This window comes from Cyclopterus lumpus, chromosome 23 (genome assembly GCF_009769545.1).
Source record: "Cyclopterus lumpus isolate fCycLum1 chromosome 23, fCycLum1.pri, whole genome shotgun sequence".
NCBI classification, from domain to species: Eukaryota; Metazoa; Chordata; class Actinopteri; order Perciformes; family Cyclopteridae; genus Cyclopterus; species Cyclopterus lumpus.
Window position 1 is genome coordinate 13,751,865 of NC_046988.1, and position 23,261 is coordinate 13,775,125.

The 23,261-nt window shown below is 49.6% G+C and overlaps 3 protein-coding genes across 5 annotated transcripts in view; 1 reads left to right on the top strand and 2 right to left on the bottom strand.

Moving 5' to 3' along the window:
* anks1b (ankyrin repeat and sterile alpha motif domain containing 1B) overlaps positions 1–1,543 on the top strand; it is a 156,004-nt gene extending 154,461 nt beyond the window's left edge. Inside the window, exon 28 of the mRNA XM_034526551.1 lies at positions 558–1,543. Within this exon, the coding sequence (XP_034382442.1) occupies positions 558–606 (49 nt within the window). The 3' untranslated portion in view covers positions 607–1,543. The remainder of the gene's footprint in view (positions 1–557) is intronic.
* Positions 1,544–15,246: 13,703 nt separating this feature from the next.
* On the bottom strand, positions 15,247–15,867 carry LOC117726524 (transcriptional regulatory protein AlgP-like). The gene has a single exon (XM_034526844.1). It carries the CDS (start codon positions 15,865–15,867, stop codon positions 15,247–15,249), a length of 621 nt encoding a protein of 206 aa, XP_034382735.1.
* Positions 15,868–16,160: 293 nt separating this feature from the next.
* Positions 16,161–23,261, bottom strand: part of apaf1 (apoptotic peptidase activating factor 1) — a 33,672-nt gene continuing 26,571 nt past the window's right edge. For all 3 annotated transcript variants that reach the window (XM_034526090.1, XM_034526089.1, XM_034526091.1), the window contains one exon: positions 16,161–17,269. In XM_034526090.1, the coding sequence (XP_034381981.1) occupies positions 17,123–17,269 (147 nt within the window). In that variant the 3' untranslated portion in view covers positions 16,161–17,122. The remainder of the gene's footprint in view (positions 17,270–23,261) is intronic.

A 23,261-nucleotide genomic window follows, 5' to 3' on the forward strand; every position in this document is an offset into this window, starting at 1 on the left:
GGTTGTCGAAAAACACGACAACTGGAGGAAAAGTTCAGACTTTTTAAAACGTTTTTTTAAATCAAAGAGGAGAGCTGAATTACAGGAGAGGTGATGTAGCACAGTCTCTTTGACTCTGGTTCATCCAGCGGGCTACTAGAATGTATTTCAACTTTTTGATCCTTTATATCAGATTTATTTTTTTGAGGATACTAACAAGCTTGTGAATTTCTTTGACACGCAACCTGTGACACAGGACGATTTCTTTCTTTTCTTTTTTTAATTTTTTAATTTGCTTTTATGGCACCTTTTTTTTCCACCACGTGTGTGTGTGTGTGTGTGTGTGTGTGTGTGTGTGTGCGTGCGTGCGTGCGTTCAGAATCATTTTTTAACCAAATGGATTTTCTCCACGGCCATAAATCTTGTTTTATTTTGGCGGGGGGGGGGGGGGGAATAATCTTGTATGTAATCGGTTTAGCATGTGGCTTGTGAGACGCATGGTGGCCATTTTGGATTTGCTGAGCAGGGGGGCGGGGTGTGGAGGGCTCTCTCGATAAGTGATGTCATCTCATTTGCAGGGCAATGCCGGACGCTCATGTCTATTACTGTGGAATGCAAAGAATGTAGCCAGCCCTAAACACGGACCTTGTCACACACACACACACACACACACACACACAATGCAAAACGGACTACAAAGGACTACAAACATGGACGCTACTCCACACAGTGTTTAAGGTTGACTACAAAATTCTAACATCGGTTCGTCCACATGATGCTTGACACAGTAAACGTATGACAAACAGACATTTATGCACAGACGACGGTCGGCTCTGAATGTACTCTTATTTTGAAAGCGGCCTCAACGTTCTCCAACTACAGCAGGATCTCTTTTTTTTTTTTTTTCTTCTTCTTTTTTAAAGCGCCCGACTTGGGGGGGGCGTGGCCTGTGGACTTATGGCCGGTACTCCACGGAGACTGTGAGTGTACGGGGCCCCTGTTGGTTACAATGGACTCGCTAAGGGCCCCACGTGTCATTAATGGAATGGGCATGGAGGGGGGTGTGTGTGTGTGAGGACGGCCGGCTGGCTATTTTTGGTCTTTTTTTTTCTTCTTTTTTTTTTCTTTAAAAGTCAGAATATGATACAGAGATATATGCACAAGTGTGTAAATGTGATTGGACCCGGCAACGCGCCGGAGATGCCACAGGTGCGTCCTCACGAGGCGTCTCGTAACGGATTATAAAAACCGACGTGAACAATAAAAAAAAACAGCATCTGGCGTTTAAAAAATAATAAAAATAAAAATAAAAAAAAAGTATTCTATTCGTATTGCCCGGACATTTTAATGTTTAATATGAGAGTATTATATTACCATGATGACTATGATTATTCTTGTGCAATTCTTGTCTACTGTTGTCTTAATGTTACATTATTTTTCTATGATATGAGAATGACGGCCATCCTTTAAAAAAACAATTAAAAAAAAATCTGATATATATGATCATACTTGTGAATGAGTGAATGTTGCAGGTGGCTCGCTAACTCATGTCAGGTCGACTCCATCCTTTCTCATGGGGGGGGGGGGCTCTACTCTACTCTTATCTAGCAGATGTAATATTTTAAACGCAGTATTACTGTATTATTTGGATGAGACGTTTATCCGATTATAAAATGTACATAGATATTTTGCCAACTCATTGTTCATACATGTAATGTAAAAAGAGGAAAAGAATAAAAGGATTTGCAGTACACGGCACTGGAAACAAAAAAAAAGGTACCAAAATAAAAAAAGGTTTGGGGATTGAAAGAAGATTGTAAAGATTGTATTTTGAGATGGGTTACTTGGCGACATCACTGCTGACCAACTTATGTACATAGGCTTGGGCTTCCAGCACACTGATTTTTGTAATTTTGGGCCATTATTTATATCCTTGTAAAGCACATGGAATAAAATATGACTTGTAAAACCATTATTCACCCTCGGATGAAGTTGTCATAAGTTATTTCCTCTTCTTTAATTTGTTTTGTCGATATAATCCCTTACAGTAGATTAAGGTTGTTTAACAGGAAGTATGGAAATTGTCTCATCAGCACCTTAACTTTGAGACAGATTTCAAACTATTAAAATGAATGAGACATAAAGAATTGTTTGTGTACTTTTTTTTAAGGTATGAACTTCTATTCATGCATAGTCACACAACTATAGATGTATTTCAGATTATTTCCTGGCATTCAGGAGGGTATTGATTTCAGATTTCCCTCGGTTGAACATATTCTTTTGCCATTTAAGGGATTGTGCATTGGACCCGTGTTCACGCACACACCTTGAGGTTGTGAAAGTCATTAGCGACACACACACACACATACACATTGAAGTGTAAACTGTTGCGAAACCACCTTCTGTTCTCATTTCCACTCAGAAAAGTGTCCAAATCCATCCGACCACGACGCGCACGAGTGGAATTAATGACTCTCGAGAGCCAAGTAGCTTCTCCCCTGTCATCTGGAGCCCAAATCAATAGAAGTGATTAGCTGCTGAAGAAGTGCTTAACGGTGATCAACGGGAGGCAGCAGGCGGGTCCGTGAGTGTTTCTTTTTTTTTTGCCCATTCGAGACGAATTTAGGCCCCCCGAAGAGAAGCGTGGCACCAGCCGGGCTCGGCCGCATCTCTTTGCATCTCTCGGGTTTAACTAAACCGACGCGGGGTGAGGCCGGCGGAGCTTTTGGGAGGCTGACGGGGAAATGAACCCAACGCCGTCAACAACTACGACGTTAAAAAAACGAAGGTCGGTGTCGGGGTCAACGGGGGTGTCACCCAGCTGTTCTCACAACCTTTTGCTTTTCTCTTGTTTTCATGTCGTATAAACTGAACATCTTTGAGGACTGATCGTCTGACATGGAATGCAATTTAAAAAAGGTTTTAAACTCGAGCTTGTTTTGCACCATTTTCTGACATTTTCATATTTAAAAAAAGCAGATTTAATGTGTTGGATACGTATTTTATCTCTACTTCATATCCTCTGCATCTCATCTCGTATTCATGTCGCAGCTACAGAATGTGAACATTCACTAAAATCTGATTACATCCGAGTTAGTTTTAGTTATGTATAATATGAAGTCATCTGCAAATGTTAAAACCTAAAGATTTGAGATAAATGCATAAAATAAAGACTTTACTCTCTGGACGGAGGGATTTACACGACATCGCCATCTTTTTTATCGAGCCTTATGAAAGCTGAACGCAAATAAAAAATAAATCCAGTATGTGTGGAAGTAAAATGCCTCTTAACTTCAGTGCGCTGACATTTACAGGGAGCCTCTGAAAGGCTGAACAAGCTTCTTTCTTTTTTTTTTATGAGATAAAAATCTACAGTTACAGTCTGCAGCCAATTGGAAGAGAAAGAAAATTGGTCTCTTTTTCTGAGATTGGAGGAGAAAGGGCACGTCGGCCTGCTCGAGATTTACTGGCAATTTGGTGCATTTTTTTTTTTCTGTTGACCTGCTGTTCGTAAAAAACAGCAGGCCACCGCGGGTCGGGCACGTGGGAGGTAATACGAGGCATTATTTCTGGAAGATTTCTGGAAGATTAGACCGGGAGCTCGATTTTCATTTCTACTGTCGGCAGAGATGGAGGCAAAGGACTTAAAACGAGCACCGAGAGAGAGAGAGAGAGAGAGAGAGAGAGAGAGAGAGAGAGAGCATGCAGGAGATGTATTTGCATTGTTATATATAATATATATTTATACGGTGTGAACAGACACTCGTATGTTCGATTTCCTGCAGACGGGAAGAAGACGTGCTTTGTTCCTCCTTCTGTTGTCGGCCAGGGTTCCAGATGGCGTGCACTGCCCACGGCTACCGGCTAAATGAGACAAACTATGTCAAAACCGCTCGTGGAACCATCTCAATAATACCTGGCGTCCATTCGACAGCTTTCAGCCAGAGCGCTAACGCCATCGGACTCAAACCGCCCCGCCGCTTGTTTATCTACGAGGCCCAGGAGTCTGCACGGAGGAACTACTTTACTATGTTTAGCTGCATTTGGTGAAACGACAGAAGGCCGATCACTTTATTGTGCACGATGAACAGACCGGCTTCATCTCTGCAGGCGACAAAGAAAACGCGCTTGGACAAAACCACCCAAAAGTAAGTAAAAGTCCAATTTAATTTTTTTTTTTTTTTTTTCAACGTGCTCTCCTGAGACTTCCAGTGCGTTTGCTTGGGTGGATCAGATCAACAAAATGGTCCAAAAAAACTAAAAGGCCAGCGCCCAGAACATTGAAAACAGGAAGCAATATTTGAAACGATACCCATGGACCATACCGAGGAGGTGTCCCTATTCCCCATGTTTCTCTCTTAGTGGGATGCATCAAGGGGGTCCAATTCTACTTGTTTAGCTCATGGAGAGGTTCTGGTCGCTCGTAGAATAAAAGACAAACTCATAAATATCTTGATAATTGTTCCTCTCGGTCACATTCAACGCCCGCTGTGTACCTTCTTTTTCTTTGCTCAATAGTATCTACACGTCGTAAACAACCACAACATGTCCACAAAAGGTGCCTTTTGGTTTGTCCCCCCCCCCCCTGGGGATATATCCACGAAAAGGGTACGACGGGGATCAGCGAGTAAGGCGTGGGAGGAGCCTCACAAAGGTTTACACAACAATGCACCACTCCATCATCTTAAAAATATTCAAAGGGTTTTGATGCGTCTGCTGCCCACGTCCCGTATTGCGTATTTATGTTCCTCCTTTCTGTCGGGCCCTGATGAAGCACATACCGGGCAGGGTACGGACATTTCTGTACTGTTTCATGTGCAGGTAGTGTGGACCCTCATGTGAACCACAGTTCAACCATCAATGTATGAAATAAAGTTCTACTAAGGTAAATGATAGCATTAAAATATACGGTAAATATGTTTATGTTTATCTCTTCAACCGTGTCTTGATAGAAAAGGTTGTTTTCTGTGATGTGCCTTATTTAGGACTTATTTCTAATGTACGATCAACAGAAAGGATGTATTTTACCAATAGACAATACTATGTTTTTTTATGGTAACGTAAACTATGACTTTTTTTAAAGTTTTTATGAAATATAATATACTTTTTTTTTTGGGACCCTGACTTGGACCCAACTGCCTTCATGAAATGTCCCAGTCTCTCCATGACGTCAAAGTTGGAACCGAGCTTGTTGGTGGAGATTCAAAAATACTGAATTTGATCACATTTGTATAGAAAGCCAGCAGCAAATGAAATGTGGATGAATTAGTTTGCCGCATGGGCAGCGAGAGGATGAGCGTGCAGGTTAAATGAGATTTGACAGCGCAGCGAAAAAGGCTCACAAGTGTTCAGCGGATCCACGATTTGCTACATTTTGTGCGGCTGAACGCAAAAACGGAAACATTTCTTTTGACGTTAAAGTGTGTGAGAGCAGCTGCACGCCGATCAACCCCGGAGAGCATTAAAAAAGAAAGCCAACTGGCGTGTGTGTGATAAGTAAGTTTGATGTTCTTCTCCCAAAACACCCAAAAGCTGAGACGGCGCCGCGGGCTCAGAGCACGCCGTCTCCCAGCCGTCGAAAGCCTTGCAGTCAAAGTAAAAGCTGCTTATGTCACCTTTCCAGTACACAAGAATCAGCATCGCAAAGATAAAAAAAAACTCATCTACGCAATGAAGAATTAAGAAAAATACGATTATTAATACCAAATCACGCTGCGCTAGAAAGAAAAATGTTTTTTTATAATGAAAACAGAAAGAGGAGCTGCAATAGAGCACACGGTCCTGTTCCTAGAACTATACGTTTGTTTATTATGTTGTTTATCTCCAAATTAAACTGTAATTTCACTCCAAGGTCTGAGCCAACCTTAACATGAAGTAAAAAAAAATTTAAAAAACACTTGTGAATGCCAAAAGCCTCGATGCAGCGTCGACGAGCGTGACGACTAGAGCTAATGACAGCTAGCCTGGAGCTAATGACAGCTAGCCTGGAGCTAATGACAGCTAGCCGGAGCTAATGACAGCTAGCCTGGAGCTAATGACAGCTAGCCTGGAGCTAATGACAGCTAGCCGGAGCTAATGACAGCTAGCCGGAGCTAATGACAGCTAGCCGGAGCTAATGACAGCTAGCCGGAGCTAATGACAGCTAGCCTGGAGCTAATGACAGCTAGCCTGGAGCTAATGACAGCTAGCCTGGAGCTAATGACAGCTAGCCTGGAGCTAATGACAGCTAGCCTGGAGCTAATGACAGCTAGCCGGAGCTAATGACTGCTAACCGGAGCAAATGACAGCTAGCCTGGAGCTAATGACAGCTAGCCGGAGCTAATGACAGCTAACCGGAGCAAATGACAGCTAGCCTGGAGCTAATGACAGCTAGCCGGAGCAAATGACAGCTAGCCTGGAGCTAATGACAGCTAGCCGGAGCTAATGACAGCTAGCCGGAGTAGCTTGGAAAATAACGACGGGGCTCTGGATTTGATTTATTTTATGTTTATTAGGCCGCATATTTGATTAATTTACAGTTTATTAGGCCGCAAATGAGACAAGAATTGCAACCACTGCGTTGCCAGGAGGAGAGCGGGCGCCGGGAGCAATTGTTGGGACATCGACACGGTCTAGCAGGAGCCGGGGATCGAACCGCCGATCCTCTGATTTTGAAGGACGATCCTCAACTAAACCATCACGACTCTGCTCTCCAACACCAAGAGAACGAGCTCCATTGATGAAATAAAGAAAAGGTGCTTTAATGGGGGACGAGTTTCACCCTCAAGCATCTCATTTGAGTTCATGAATCCTCGTGAAGCTGCGAGCCCACACGGCGGAGTCCCTCCAACGAGAGGCCGCGAACAGACGCTCCGCTCTATTGATTCTGGCTTTCTAAATAATTACAATGAAATGTCCCGTGACGATAAGCTGAGAGGAAAAGTCCATCGTTTGTACAACTACATCAGAGACTCCAGAAGTTTTTTTTTTTTTTTATTAAACTCATTTTTTCAAATGTTTTTCCTTTAAAAAAAAAAAAAAAAGTTTAGGATTTTATTTTATTATTTTTAAATTACTGTTTTATATTCTGAAATGTAAAACTTTCTTGTTTCAGCATCGCAAATGTGAAGTATTGGTTATTTTTTTTATACCCTCGTGAACATATTTTATTTTTAGAAATTGATGTTTTTGGCATTTTAAACCATACGATTATTACAACAAATAAATGGCAAATGACAAATTACCACAAATAGTAAGAAAAAAAAATGTTTCACTACTTATAACGATTGTAAAACAATGAACAGCAATAAGTATTCATATTTGGAGCGGGTGATACTGTCATACCTTATACAACTAAATGTATTTCAGCTTAAGCTCATTCTTGGGTACGCAGCTCACTCAGAAAAATGTGGCAAAACACGTGCGTTGAGACTTATAACGAGACTTTAAGATCATCTGCTTTTAGACGTACATCCGTCCAACAAAAGCCCTTTTATGTAATAACTTTATGATGGAGATGTTCAAGAGCTTTTAATTCAAGGGGGCAGGCTTTTTTTTTTTGCATCTTGGGACTTAACGATTTGATCGGTACACAATATGCATATCCCCGCCCGTAATGCGGGCAAGATGAAACTCATCATTACTGCACTCAGCCGTAAGAGGCTTTTAAAACGGCTGCTGAACTCATGGTGGCCATTAAGCTGCGTGTGTGTGTGTGCGTGTGTGTGTGTGTGTGTGTGTGTGTGTGTGTGTGTGTGTGTGTGTGTGTGTGTGTGTGTGTGTGTGTGTGTGTGTGTGTGTGTGTGTGTGTGTGTGTGTGTGTGTGTGTGTGTGTGTGTGTGGCTTATCTGTTGAGAGCAGCACCTTTGCTTCATCCTAAAAACTGCCTCTGTGAAGGTTTGGATGGTTGGCTGAGCTGCGTGGATGAGTGATGGAGGAGGCAATGTGTGTGATGGAGGAGGCAGCGTGTGTGATGGAGGAGGCAGCGTGTGTGATGGAGGAGGCAGCGTGTGTGATGGAGGAGGCAGCGTGTGTGATGGAGGAGGCAGTGTGTGATGGAAGAGGCAGTGTGTGTGATGGAGGAGGCAGTGTGTGATGGAGGAGGCAGTGTGTGATGGAAGAGGCAGTGTGTGTGACATAGGAGGCAGCGTGTGTGACGGAGGAGGCAGCGTGTGTGACGGAGGAGGCAGTGTGTGATGGAAGAGGCAGCGTGTGTGACATAGGAGGCAGCGTGTGTGACGGAGGAGGCAGCGTGTGTGACGGAGGAGGCAGCGTGTGTGATGGAGGAGGCAGCGTGTGTGATGGAGGAGGCAGCGTGTGTGATGGAGGAGGCAGCGTGTGTGATGGAGGAGGCAGCGTGTGTGACGGAGGAGGCAGCGTGTGTGATGGAGGAGGCAGCGTGTGTGATGGAGGAGGCAGCGTGTGATGGAAGAGGCAGCGGGTGTGACGGAGGAGGCAGCGTGTGTGATGGAGGAGGCAGCGTGTGTGATGGAGGAGGCAGTGTGTGATGGAAGAGGCAGCGTGTGTGACGGAGGAGGCAGCGTGTGTGATGGAGGAGGCAGCGTGTGTGATGGAGGAGGCAGCGTGTGTGATGGAGGAGGCAGCGTGTGATGGAGGAGGCAGCGTGTGTGATGGAGGAGGCAGCGTGTGTGACGGAGGAGGCAGCGTATGTGACGGAGTGTGTGATGGAGGAGGCAGCGTGTGATGGAGGAGGCAGCGTGTGTAATGGAGGAGGCAGCGTGTGTGATGGAGGAGGCAGTGTGTGATGGAGGAGGCAGCGTGTGTGATGGAGGAGGCAGCGTGTGTGACGGAGGAGGCAGCGTGTGTGATGGAGGAGGCAGCGTGTGTGACGGAGGAGGCAGCGTGTGATGGAAGAGGCAGTGTGTGTGATGGAGGAGGCAGCGTGTGTGACGGAGGAGGCAGCGTATGTGACGGAGGAGGCAGCGTGTGTGACGGAGGAGGCAGCGTGTGTGATGGAGGAGGCAGCGTGTGATGGAGGAGGCAGTGTGTGATGGAAGAGGCAGTGTGTGATGGAGGAGGCAGCGTGTGATGGAGGAGGCAGTGTGTGTGACGGAGGAGGCAGCGTGTGATGGAAGAGGCAGTGTGTGTGATGGAGGAGGCAGCGTGTGTGACGGAGGAGGCAGCGTGTGATGGAAGAGGCAGTGTGTGTGACGGAGGAGGCAGCGTGTGATGGAAGAGGCAGTGTGTGATGGAGGAGGCAGCGTGTGATGGAGGAGGCAGTGTGTGTGACGGAGGAGGCAGCGTGTGATGGAAGAGGCAGTGTGTGTGATGGAGGAGGCAGCGTGTGTGACGGAGGAGGCAGCGTGTGATGGAGGAGGCAGTGTGTGTGACGGAGGAGGCAGCGTGTGTGATGGAGGAGGCAGTGTGTGATGGAAGAGGCAGTGTGTGTGATGGAGGAGGCAGTGTGTGTGATGGAGGAGGCAGCGTGTGTGATGGAGGAGGCAGCGTGTGTGATGGAGGAGGCAGCGTGTGTGATGGAGGAGGCAGCGTGTGTGATGGAGGAGGCAGTGTGTGATGGAAGAGGCAGCGTGTGTGATGGAGGAGGCAGCGTGTGTGATGGAGGAGGCAGTGTGTGATGGAAGAGGCAGTGTGTGTGATGGAGGAGGCAGAGTGTGTGATGGAGGAGGCAGCGTGTGTGATGGAGGAGGCAGAGTGTGTGATGGAGGAGGCAGCGTGTGTGATGGAGGAGGCAGCGTGTGTGACGGAGGAGGCAGCGTGTGTGATGGAGGAGGCAGCGTGTGTGATGGAGGAGGCAGCGTGTGTGATGGAGGAGGCAGCGTGTGTGATGGAGGAGGCAGCGTGTGTGATGGAGGAGGCAGCGTGTGATGGAAGAGGCAGCGGGTGTGATGGAGGAGGCAGCGTGTGATGGAAGAGGCAGCGGGTGTGACGGAGGAGGCAGCGTGTGTGATGGAGGAGGCAGCGTGTGTGATGGAGGAGGCAGCGTGTGTGATGGAGGAGGCAGCGTGTGTGATGGAGGAGGCAGTGTGTGATGGAAGAGGCAGTGTGTGTGATGGAGGAGGCAGTGTGTGATGGAGGAGGCAGTGTGTGATGGAAGAGGCAGTGTGTGTGACATAGGAGGCAGCGTGTGTGACGGAGGAGGCAGCGTGTGTGACGGAGGAGGCAGTGTGTGATGGAAGAGGCAGCGTGTGTGACATAGGAGGCAGCGTGTGTGACGGAGGAGGCAGCGTGTGTGACGGAGGAGGCAGCGTGTGTGATGGAGGAGGCAGCGTGTGTGATGGAGGAGGCAGCGTGTGTGATGGAGGAGGCAGCGTGTGTGATGGAGGAGGCAGCGTGTGTGACGGAGGAGGCAGCGTGTGATGGAAGAGGCAGCGGGTGTGACGGAGGAGGCAGCGTGTGTGATGGAGGAGGCAGCGTGTGTGATGGAGGAGGCAGTGTGTGATGGAAGAGGCAGCGTGTGTGATGGAGGAGGCAGCGTGTGTGATGGAGGAGGCAGTGTGTGATGGAAGAGGCAGTGTGTGATGGAAGAGGCAGTGTGTGTGATGGAGGAGGCAGAGTGTGTGATGGAGGAGGCAGCGTGTGTGATGGAGGAGGCAGCGTGTGTGATGGAGGAGGCAGCGTGTGTGATGGAGGAGGCAGCGTGTGTGACATAGGAGGCAGCGTGTGTGACGGAGGAGGCAGCGTGTGTGATGGAGGAGGCAGCGTGTGTGATGGAAGAGGCAGCGTGTGTGACATAGGAGGCAGCGTGTGTGACGGAGGAGGCAGCGTGTGTGATGGAGGAGGCAGCGTGTGTGATGGAGGAGGCAGCGTGTGTGATGGAGGAGGCAGCGTGTGTGACGGAGGAGGCAGCGTGTGATGGAAGAGGCAGCGGGTGTGATGGAGGAGGCAGCGTGTGTGATGGAGGAGGCAGCGTGTGTGATGGAGGAGGCAGTGTGTGATGGAAGAGGCAGCGTGTGTGATGGAGGAGGCAGCGTGTGTGATGGAGGAGGCAGAGTGTGTGATGGAGGAGGCAGCGTGTGTGATGGAGGAGGCAGTGTGTGATGGAAGAGGCAGCGTGTGTGACATAGGAGGCAGCGTGTGTGACGGAGGAGGCAGCGTGTGTGATGGAGGAGGCAGCGTGTGTGATGGAGGAGGCAGCGTGTGATGGAAGAGGCAGCGGGTGTGACGGAGGAGGCAGCGTGTGATGGAAGAGGCAGCGTGTGTGATGGAGGAGGCAGCGTGTGTGATGGAGGAGGCAGCGTGTGTGACGGAGGAGGCAGCGTGTGTGACGGAGGAGGCAGCGTGTGTGACGGAGGAGGCAGCGTGTGTGATGGAGGAGGCAGCGTGTGTGATGGAGGAGGCAGTGTGTGTGATGGAGGAGGCAGTGTGTGTGACGGAGGAGGCAGCGTGTGTGATGGAGGAGGCAGCGTGTGTGATGGAGGAGGCAGTGTGTGATGGAAGAGGCAGTGTGTGATGCAAGAGGCAGTGTGTGATGGAAGAGGCAGTGTGTGTGATGGAGGAGGCAGAGTGTGTGATGGAGGAGGCAGCGTGTGTGATGGAGGAGGCAGCGTGTGTGATGGAGGAGGCAGTGTGTGATGGAAGAGGCAGCGTGTGATGGAAGAGGCAGCGGGTGTGACGGAGGAGGCAGCGTGTGATGGAAGAGGCAGCGTGTGTGATGGAGGAGGCAGCGTGTGTGATGGAGGAGGCAGCGTGTGTGACGGAGGAGGCAGCGTGTGTGATGGAGGAGGCAGCGTGTGTGATGGAGGAGGCAGTGTGTGATGGAGGAGGCAGCGTGTGTGACGGAGGAGGCAGCGTGTGTGACGGAGGAGGCAGCGTGTGTGATGGAGGAGGCAGCGTGTGTGATGGAGGAGGCAGTGTGTGATGGAAGAGGCAGTGTGTGTGATGGAAGAGGCAGTGTGTGTGACGGAGGAGGCAGCGTGTGTGATGGAGGAGGCAGCGTGTGTGATGGAGGAGGCAGCGTGTGTGATGGAAGAGGCAGTGTGTGTGACGGAGGAGGCAGCGTGTGATGGAAGAGGCAGTGTGTGATGGAAGAGGCAGTGTGTGATGGAAGAGGCAGCGTGTGATGGAGGAGGCAGCGTGTGTGACGGAGGAGGCAGCGTGTGATGGAAGAGGCAGCGGGTGTGATGGAAGAGGCAGCGGGTGTGACGGAGGAGGCAGCGTGTGTGATGGAAGAGGCAGCGGGTGTGATGGAAGAGGCAGCGGGTGTGATGGAGGAGGCAGCGTGTGTGATGGAGGAGGCAGTGTGTGATGGAAGAGGCAGTGTGTGTGATGGAGGAGGCAGAGTGTGTGATGGAGGAGGCAGCGTGTGTGACGGAGGAGGCAGTGTGTGATGGAAGAGGCAGTGTGTGTGACGGAGGAGGCAGCGTGTGATGGAAGAGGCAGTGTGTGTGATGGAGGAGGCAGCGTGTGTGACGGAGGAGGCAGTGTGTGATGGAAGAGGCAGCGTGTGATGGAGGAGGCAGCGTGTGTGACGGAGGAGGCAGCGTGTGATGGAAGAGGCAGCGGGTGTGATGGAAGAGGCAGCGGGTGTGACGGAGGAGGCAGCGTGTGTGATGGAAGAGGCAGCGGGTGTGATGGAAGAGGCAGCGGGTGTGATGGAGGAGGCAGCGTGTGTGATGGAGGAGGCAGTGTGTGATGGAAGAGGCAGTGTGTGTGATGGAGGAGGCAGAGTGTGTGATGGAGGAGGCAGCGTGTGTGATGGAGGAGGCAGCGTGTGTGATGGAGGAGGCAGTGTGTGATGGAAGAGGCAGCGTGTGTGACGGAGGAGGCAGCGTGTGTGACGGAGGAGGCAGCGTGTGATGGAAGAGGCAGTGTGTGTGATGGAGGAGGCAGTGTGTGATGGAAGAGGCAGCGTGTGTGACGGAGGAGGCAGCGTGTGTGATGGAGGAGGCAGTGTGTGATGGAAGAGGCAGTGTGTGTGATGGAGGAGGCAGCGTGTGTGATGGAGGAGGCAGTGTGTGATGGAGGAGGCAGTGTGTGTGATGGAGGAGGCAGCGTGTGTGATGGAGGAGGCAGCATGTGTGATGGAGGAGGCAATGTGTGTGATGGAGGAGGCAGCGTGTGTGATGGAGGAGGCAGCGTGTGTGATGGAGGAGGCAGCGTGTGTGATGGAGGAGGCAGCGTGTGATGGAGGAGGCAGCGTGTGATGGAGGAGGCAGCGTGTGTGATGGAGGAGGAGGCAGCGTGTGATGGAGCTTTCATGACAGCTCACAGGAAACTGCAGGATTTAATGGGTCTGAAAACACACACATATATATATATATATATATATATATATATATATATATATATATATATATATATATATATATATATATATACCAATGGCAGAATTATTGTTTTCTTGTTATAGTAGACTTTTTCATCCTCCTCCTCCTCCTCCTGGTCCGGCTGCGTGAGCTCCTACAGGTGACCACAGCATCTGCTCTTCCTGGGCCGCGTTCCATTTCCATGTTTCACTTCAATCCTCCATCTCACATCCCGACCAGTGAGGGAAGGAGGGTGAGGGAAGGAGGGTGAGGGAGAAGGAGAAATGGGATGCGCCCCAACTTGGAAGAAACTTCTGGCTCTCAGCCCTCGGGCTCCAGGAGGGGAAGCGATAAAGGTGACGAGCAGCTGAGCCAACAGCTGACGAACAGGAACCAATACTGCCCAAGGTCAGGAGAACACACACACACACACACACACACACACACACACACACGTTGACGATTATAACGGCCATTTTCTGGGCTTTTAAATTACATTTCATAGACAAAAAACCCAATAAATCCGTTAATCAGGAGACTCACTAACATCCACACGTTTCATTAAAATACTGATTAGTTGAAGACTTTATAGAAGTTTATTTTGACTATGATAAGTTGGTTAATCAATTTGTTAATTAGTGACATACTACACATTAAAGACTTTGTTTTTTGGGGGTAAAATATGGAGTAAAAACAATTTATTGAAAAAAAATAACACATATTATATTTTTTCAAAACCAATGATTTGTATTACATCACCAGCACGCAGTGCAGTCACACATCACTCCCACACTCGCACCTCCTCTCTGCTGCCGCCGCCGTGCACGTGTGATTATCCTCGAGCTCCACATCCCTCACGCACTCTTTCAACGTGCACGAGTGTGCGTGTGTGTGTGTGTGTGCGTGTGTGTGTGTGTGTAAAGAAAGGGAGCAGAGAAAATAAATAAATAAATAAGTCTTCGCTTTCCGCTCAGTTCTTATGAAACCTCCTGGCAGCGCACGTGCGACTGCGTGAGCGTGCACACCTAAACCGACACGCACCAAACTTCTTTTAGGAGATTTTAAACCCCTCGTGACTTATTTATGTCATATTTCTTGAACGAGGCAGCAGCTCAAAGGACGGAGCCTCACCTCCACCCGATGAATTAGTGCTTTCAGCCGGCCGACACCGGAGGCTGCAGGAGGGGAACCCTCGCGGCCCAGAGGGGAAGAAGGTGGTGTCAGTGGTGTGTGTACACACACACACACACACACACACACACACACACACACACACACACACAGCTGTAATTACTCCAGCAGCAGACAAAGATTAATTAAGCAGGAGCGAGCAGAATTAATGAGGTTAGTGAGCACCAGCCTTTAAAAAGTTCACGCCGCTCCTTTTTACACAGTGAATGCATTGCATAATATTTTATACAAATATTCTCTCTCTATAAAATATATATACAATATTATATACACATTATTACATTCATTATATATATTTAAAATAATGATATATATATATAGATAAAATATAAGCTTGCAGCTAACTACCCCACGTCCAGATCATGGCAAGCTAGGTTTTTCTCCTATTTTTTTACCATTGAATAACCAATAACCATGAATTAAGAACCCTTTAATATCCCAAAGAACCATCCGATATATAAATGGTTCTTCAGCAGGTGATGGCTAAGTGCAGGCTGACTCGATCCCCCTAAATCTTTTGTCTCCTGCAGCACTCCACCTACGAAAGACGCCTAAATGTGGAGCGACGCTTTCTTCCCTCAGTTGAAAACCACTTAAAGGAGATTTGGGGTCCTGTTCGGCCCGGATAACGAGGACTCTCCATCCGAATAAAAGGACTCATTTATACACCAGTACTCGGGGATGAGAAACAGGAAGTGAGGTCACAAAGGCCGTATTTCACCCAGGAAAAGATCCTGCAAGGTCTGTTGGGTACACAAGGGGTGTGCGACGTCAGTGTGTAATGTGTGTGTGTGTGTGTGTGGAACAAAGGCCGCACCTGCTGCGTCCAACTTCAAGGAGGCGAGTTATATATATATTCACCATTTAAATGTCAGCGGGTGCTGCTGCAGGGTGCGGCTGCAGGGTGCGGCTGCAGGGTGCTGCTGCAGGGTGTGCGGCTGCAGGGTGCTGCTGCAGGGTGCGGCTGCAGGGTGCTGCTGCCGGTGTGCTGCTGCAGGGTGCGGCTGCAGGGTGTGCGGCTGCAGGGTGCTGCTGCAGGGTGCGGCTGCAGGGTGCTGCTGCAGGGTGCGGCTGCAGGGTGCTGCTGCAGGGTGCGGCTGCAGGGTGTGCGGCTGCAGGGTGCTGCTGCAGGGTGCGGCTGCAGGGTGCGGCTGCAGGGTGCTGCTGCAGGGTGCGGCTGCAGGGTGTGCGGCTGCAGGGTGCTGCTGCAGGGTGCGGCTGCAGGGTGCTGCTGCAGGGTGCGGCTGCAGGGTGCTGCTGCAGGGTGCGGCTGCAGGGTGCGGCTGCAGGGTGCTGCTGCAGGGTGCGGCTGCAGGGTGTGCGGCTGCAGGGTGCTGCTGCAGGGTGCGGCTGCAGGGTGCTGCTGCAGGGTGCGGCTGCAGGGTGTGCGGCTGCAGGGTGCTGCTGCAGGGTGCGGCTGCAGGGTGCTGCTGCAGGGTGCTCGGCTATCAGGAGGAGGCGAAAGCCGTGGAGCGCAGTAACATCCATTCATTAAGCCGGTTGGAGATCGGCCAAATACAAAAGGCGTTTAATAGGAGAATAAAAAAGAAAGATTGCACGGTTTTCAAAGACGTCGTTTTCAAATCAACTCTTGAAATCAAGCTTTTTCAAAAGTAATCAAATATACTGTCGACCCGTAGAAAAACTCAAACTCAACCTTATTAAATATGCACACTTCATTTCTGCAATGAGGACAGTCAGCCGTCTCATCTTCCTGTGACCACAGCTCATTTCATTCTTTTCAGGCTTTTAAAAAAAAGAAAATCGAAGACGTCACAGCAGGTGTGTAGTTTAAACTTTTATAAATTACCCGTTGCGTTACACCACTGAATCAATACAGTTTATGCAGACTTTTAAAAGCACGACGTGAAAAACGACAGCGGCCTCGTTCACAAATGTTTGAAAAAGCATCTTTTACTTTATTCCCTGTATGTGCTTATTGCTCGAGTATCGCTGCCATGAATAATAAGCACTCATCTGTCAAACGACAGTAAAAATCTTTACTTTGCACAAAGCTGCATCAGCGAAAACTCTTTCATTAAAGATTTTGACTAAAATGCTCCAAGTGCTGCAAACAGGGAAAAAAAAAAGGCTCAGTAGCTCGACAACGTGTTTAAAAATAAATAAAATGTAGATAAAAAAGAACTAAATAATTTTCACATTTATGCCCTTTTAACATTAACAAGTAGACATGTAATTGTACTTTTTTTTTTTTTTTTAAATCACACAGTGCAGAGAGAGATTCTGAAGGCTTTTTCAGAAGATTGTGGATTCAAGTCCAAATGCCTGATCATTAAAAATTTAATCTGGCTATCAATTATTCACGTCTATCAAAGTGCACCGCGAATCTATGCTGGTGGATAGAAAAAGTACACAAATCATCCAACACACACACACACACACACACACACACACAGGATATCTTTAGCCCGTTGATATCGATATCGATCTCTTTATTAGGCACCAATGATTAAAGGGCCTGATCGTCACGTTGCGGTTTTTTTAATGCACCTTTCCTTTGGTTTTACCCAGAGAGATTTTAATCTATTTTATCTACATAATGTTCGTATCCACCGTCTTCCTCTTAAGACTGAGAGCTGCGATGGTGCACCTGTGCAGTGGAGGTGTGTCTGGGACCTCCTGCAGGTGTCCTGAGTGATGGAGTGTTTGAGTAGATCGCTCCATAAGACCCAAGAAAAAGGACCATTAAAAACCCAATAAATTAAATAATAAACAGCCGTGACGCCTCACAGCACCCTCTGCAGGATGTAGAGGATGCCGATGCTGTCGATGGTGACGAAGGTGGAGAAGTCGGCGGAGACGTGGATCCTCTTCAACGCCGTCCCCGTCGGGAAGAAGGTCTGCAGGGCCTCGCCTTTCCCCACGTCCCACCACTGGAGAGAGAGAGAGAGACATTGGATACCGCTTATCAGCTCTCAGAACTATGAGACCATCTGGTTTTAATTTTTTGGGTTTTGATGAAATCAAACACACGAGTGGCCTGAATTATAAAGACAAAGACAGGAAGCGACTGAGAGCTTTATATCTGCTGCCAAGGAGACCGTGATGAACTTAATAGTATTATAATACCAGAAACACACACACACACGTTATCCTGAGTGATTTCGTTTAATCTCGGTTTAAAGATGACATTTTCTATTGAAGCTCCATCTCACTGGGATGAATCATCAAAGGGACATCAAGTCAATCATTTAGTTTGGCCCGAGTGTGTGTGTTTGTGTATGTACATGTACACACACACACACACACACACACACACACACACACATTCAACTTTGACAATAACCAGAATAACTTTGTCCCTCTGACATCTGAAAAAAAGATCATGAATTTAATATCTGTTTTTGTGCTGAAGCTTAAGTGACTCTGTGTGTTTGTTTGTGTGTGTGTGTGTTTGTGTGTGTAAAGAAAGCAGGCCAACTCCTCAGTCTCTCCAGACAGGCGGACCGACAGAAAAGTGGCGGCAGACGCACGCACGCACGCACGCACGCACGCACGCACGCACGCACGCACGCACGCACGCACGCACGCACGCACGCACGCACGCACGCACGCACGCACGCACGCACGCACGCACGCACGAGAGGCAAAACGTTGTGCTGGAAGAAGCTGAAACGTATTTATGCAACGCTCTAAAAATAACCCTCATCATCATCATCATCATCGTCATCATCATCATCTCGTGGTGGATTCAAGATGTCTCCCGACGGCTTTGTGGCGTTAATGAGAGCGACTCCACGTTTCTTTACTTTCACATTTCTGAAACGGGACGGAAGGAGGACAGAGAGAGAGAAACTGGACGGAAGGAGGACAGAGAGAGAGAAACGGGACGGAAGGAGGACAGAGAGAGAGAAACGGGACGGAAGGAGGACAGAGAGATAGAAACGGGACGAAAGGAGGACAGAGAGAGAGAAACGGGACGGAAGGAGGACAGAGAGAGAGAAACGGGACGAAAGGAGGACAGAGAGAGAGAAACTGGACGGAAGGAGGACAGAGAGAGAGAAACGGGACGGAAGGAGGACAGAGAGAGAGAAACGGGACGGAAGGAGGACAGAGAGATAGAAACGGGACGAAAGGAGGACAGAGAGAGAGAAACGGGACGGAAGGAGGACAGAGAGAGAGAAACGGGACGAAAGGAGGACAGAGAGAGAGAAACTGGACGGAAGGAGGACAGAGAGAGAGAAACGGGACGGAAGGAGGACAGAGAGAGAGAAACGGGACGGAAGGAGGACAGAGAGATAGAAACGGGACGAAAGGAGGACAGAGAGAGAGAAACGGGACGGAAGGAGGACAGAGAGAGAGAAACGGGACGGAAGGAGGACAGAGAGATAGAAACGGGACGAAAGGAGGACAGAGAGAGAGAAACGGGACGGAAGGAGGACAGAGAGATAGAAACGGGACGAAAGGAGGACAGAGAGAGAGAAACGGGACGGAAGGAGGACAGAGAGATAGAAACGGGACGAAAGGAGGACAGAGAGAGAGAAACGGGACGGAAGAGAGAGAAACGGGACGGAAGGAGGACAGAGAGAGAGAAACTGGACGGAAGGAGGACAGAGAGAGAGAAACTGGACGGAAGGAGGACAGAGAGAGAGAAACGGGACGGAAGGAGGACAGAAAGATAGAAACGGGACGGAAGGAGGACAGAGAGAGAGAAACTGGACGGAAGGAGGACAGAAAGAGAGAAACTGGACGGAAGGAGGACAGAAAGATAGAAACGGGACGGAAGGAGGACAGAGAGAGAGAAACTGGACGGAAGGAGGACAGAGAGAGAGAAACTGGACGGAAGGAGGACAGAGAGAGAGAGAAACTGGACGGAAGGAGGACAGAAAGATAGAAACGGGACGGAAGGAGGACAGAGAGAGAGAAACGGGACGGAAGGAGGACAGAGAGAGAGAAACGGGACGGAAGGAGGACAGAAAGAGAGAAACGGGACGAAAGGAGGACAGAGAGAGAGAAACGGGACGAAAGGAGGACAGAGAGAGAGAAACGGGACGGAAGGAGGACAGAGAGAGAGAAACTGGACGGAAGGAGGACAGAAAGATAGAAACGGGACGAAAGGATGACAGAGAGAGAAACGGGACGGAAGAGAGAGAGAAAAACGGGACGGAAGGAGGACAGAAAGATAGAAACGGGACGAAAGGAGGACAGAGAGAGAGAAACGGGACGGAAGGAGGACAGAAAGAGAGAAACGGGACGGAAGGAGGACAGAGAGAGAGAAACGGAGAAACGGGACGAAAGGAGGACAGAAAGAGAGAAACGGGACTAAAGGAGGACAGAGAGAGAGAAACTGGACGGAAGGAGGACAGAGAGAGAGAAACGGGACGGAAGGAGGACAGAGAGATAGAAACGGGACGAAAGGAGGACAGAGAGAGAGAAACGGGACGGAAGGAGGACAGAGAGAGAGAAACGGGACGGAAGGAGGACAGAGAGATAGAAACGGGACGAAAGGAGGACAGAGAGAGAGAAACGGGACGGAAGGAGGACAGAGAGATAGAAACGGGACGAAAGGAGGACAGAGAGAGAGAAACGGGACGGAAGAGAGAGAAACGGGACGGAAGGAGGACAGAGAGATAGAAACGGGACGAAAGGAGGACAGAGAGAGAGAAACGGGACGGAAGAGAGAGAAACGGGACGGAAGGAGGACAGAGAGAGAGAAACTGGACGGAAGGAGGACAGAGAGAGAGAAACTGGACGGAAGGAGGACAGAGAGAGAGAAACGGGACGGAAGGAGGACAGAAAGATAGAAACGGGACGGAAGGAGGACAGAGAGAGAGAAACTGGACGGAAGGAGGACAGAAAGAGAGAAACTGGACGGAAGGAGGACAGAAAGATAGAAACGGGACGGAAGGAGGACAGAGAGAGAGAAACTGGACGGAAGGAGGACAGAGAGAGAGAAACTGGACGGAAGGAGGACAGAGAGAGAGAGAAACGGGACGGAAGGAGGACAGAAAGATAGAAACGGGACGGAAGGAGGACAGAGAGAGAGAAACGGGACGGAAAGAGGACAGAGAGAGAGAAACGGGACGGAAGGAGGACAGAAAGAGAGAAACGGGACGAAAGGAGGACAGAGAGAGAGAAACGGGACGAAAGGAGGACAGAGAGAGAGAAACGGGACGGAAGGAGGACAGAGAGAGAGAAACTGGACGGAAGGAGGCCAGAAAGATAGAAACGGGACGAAAGGATGACAGAGAGAGAAACGGGACGGAAGAGAGAGAGAAACGGGACGGAAGGAGGACAGAAAGATAGAAACGGGACGAAAGGAGGACAGAGAGAGAGAAACGGGACGGAAGGAGGACAGAAAGAGAGAAACGGGACGGAAGGAGGACAGAGAGAGAGAAACGGAGAAACGGGACGAAAGGAGGACAGAAAGAGAGAAACGGGACTAAAGGAGGACAGAAAGAGAGAAAGAGAAACGGGACGAAAGGAGGACAGAGAGAGAAACGGGATGGAAGAGAGAGAAACGGGACGAAAGGAGGACAGAGAGAGAGAAACGGGACGGAAGGAGGACAGAGAGAGAGAGAAACGGGACGAAAGGAGGACAGAGAGAGAGAAACGGGACGGAAGGAGGACAGAGAGAGAAACGGGACGGAAGGAGGACAGAGAGAGAGAGAAACGGGACGAAAGGAGGACAGAAAGAGAGAAACGGGACGGAAGGAGGACAGAGAGAGAGAGAAACGGGACGAAAGGAGGACAGAAAGAGAGAAACGGGACGGAAGGAGGACAGAGAGAGAGAAACGGGACGGAAGGAGGACAGAGAGAGAGAAACTGGACGGAAGGAGGACAGAGAGAGAGAAACGGGACGGAAGGAGGACAGAAAGATAGAAACGGGACGGAAGGAGGACAGAGAGAGAGAAACTGGACGGAAGGAGGACAGAAAGAGAGAAACTGGACGGAAGGAGGACAGAAAGATAGAAACGGGACGGAAGGAGGACAGAGAGATAGAAACGGGACGGAAGGAGGACAGAGAGAGAGAAACTGGACGGAAGGAGGACAGAGAGAGAGAGAAACGGGACGGAAGGAGGACAGAAAGATAGAAACGGGACGGAAGGAGGACAGAGAGAGAGAAACGGGACGGAAGGAGGACAGAGAGAGAGAAACGGGACGGAAGGAGGACAGAAAGAGAGAAACGGGACGAAAGGAGGACAGAGAGAGAGAAACGGGACGAAAGGAGGACAGAGAGAGAGAAACGGGACGGAAGGAGGACAGAGAGAGAGAAACTGGACGGAAGGAGGACAGAAAGATAGAAACGGGACGAAAGGATGACAGAGAGAGAAACGGGACGGAAGAGAGAGAGAAACGGGACGGAAGGAGGACAGAAAGATAGAAACGGGACGAAAGGAGGACAGAGAGAGAGAAACGGGACGGAAGGAGGACAGAAAGAGAGAAACGGGACGGAAGGAGGACAGAGAGAGAGAAACGGAGAAACGGGACGAAAGGAGGACAGAAAGAGAGAAACGGGACTAAAGGAGGACAGAAAGAGAGAAAGAGACGAAAGGAGGACAGAGAGAGAAACGGGATGGAAGAGAGAGAAACGGGACGAAAGGAGGACAGAGAGAGAGAAACGGGACGGAAGGAGGACAGAGAGAGAGAGAAACGGGACGAAAGGAGGACAGAGAGAGAGAAACGGGACGGAAGGAGGACAGAGAGAGAGAAACGGGACGGAAGGAGGACAGAGAGAGAGAGAAACGGGACGAAAGGAGGACAGAAAGAGAGAAACGGGACGGAAGGAGGACAGAGAGAGAGAGAAACGGGACGAAAGGAGGACAGAAAGAGAGAAACGGGACGGAAGGAGGACAGAGAGAGAGAGAAACGGGACGGAAGGAGGACAGAGAGAGAGAAACGGGACGGAAGGAGGACAGAGAGAGAGAAACGGGACGAAAGGAGGACAGAGAGAGAGAAACGGGACGGAAGGAGGACAGAGAGAGAGAGAAACGGGACGGAAGGAGGACAGAAAGAGAGAAACGGGACGAAAGGAGGACAGAAAGAGAGAAACGGGACGGAAGGAGGACAGAGAGAGAGAGAAACGGGACGAAAGGAGGACAGAGAGAGAGAAACGGGACGAAAGGAGGACAGAAAGAGAGAAACGGGACGGAAGGAGGACAGAGAGAGAGAGAAACGGGACGAAAGGAGGACAGAAAGAGAGAAACGGGACGGAAGGAGGACAGAGAGAGAGAGAAACGGGACGGAAGGAGGACAGAGAGAGAGAAACGGGACGGAAGGAGGACAGAGAGAGAGAAACGGGACGGAAGGAGGACAGAGAGAGAGAAACGGGACGAAAGGAGGACAGAGAGAGAGAAACGGGACGGAAGGAGGACAGAGAGAGAGAGAAACGGGACGGAAGGAGGACAGAAAGAGAGAAACGGGACGAAAGGAGGACAGAAAGAGAGAAACGGGACGGAAGGAGGACAGAGAGAGAGAGAAACGGGACGAAAGGAGGACAGAGAGAGAGAAACGGGACGGAAGGAGGACAGAAAGAGAGAAACTGGACGGAAGGAGGACAGAAAGATAGAAACGGGACGGAAGGAGGACAGAGAGAGAGAAACTGGACGGAAGGAGGACAGAGAGAGAGAAACTGGACGGAAGGAGGACAGAGAGAGAGAGAAACGGGACGGAAGGAGGACAGAAAGATAGAAACGGGACGGAAGGAGGACAGAGAGAGAGAAACGGACGGAAGGAGGACAGAGAGAGAGAAACGGGACGGAAGGAGGACAGAAAGAGAGAAACGGGACGAAAGGAGGACAGAGAGAGAGAAACGGGACGAAAGGAGGACAGAGAGAGAGAAACGGGACGGAAGGAGGACAGAGAGAGAGAAACTGGACGGAAGGAGGACAGAAAGATAGAAACGGGACGAAAGGATGACAGAGA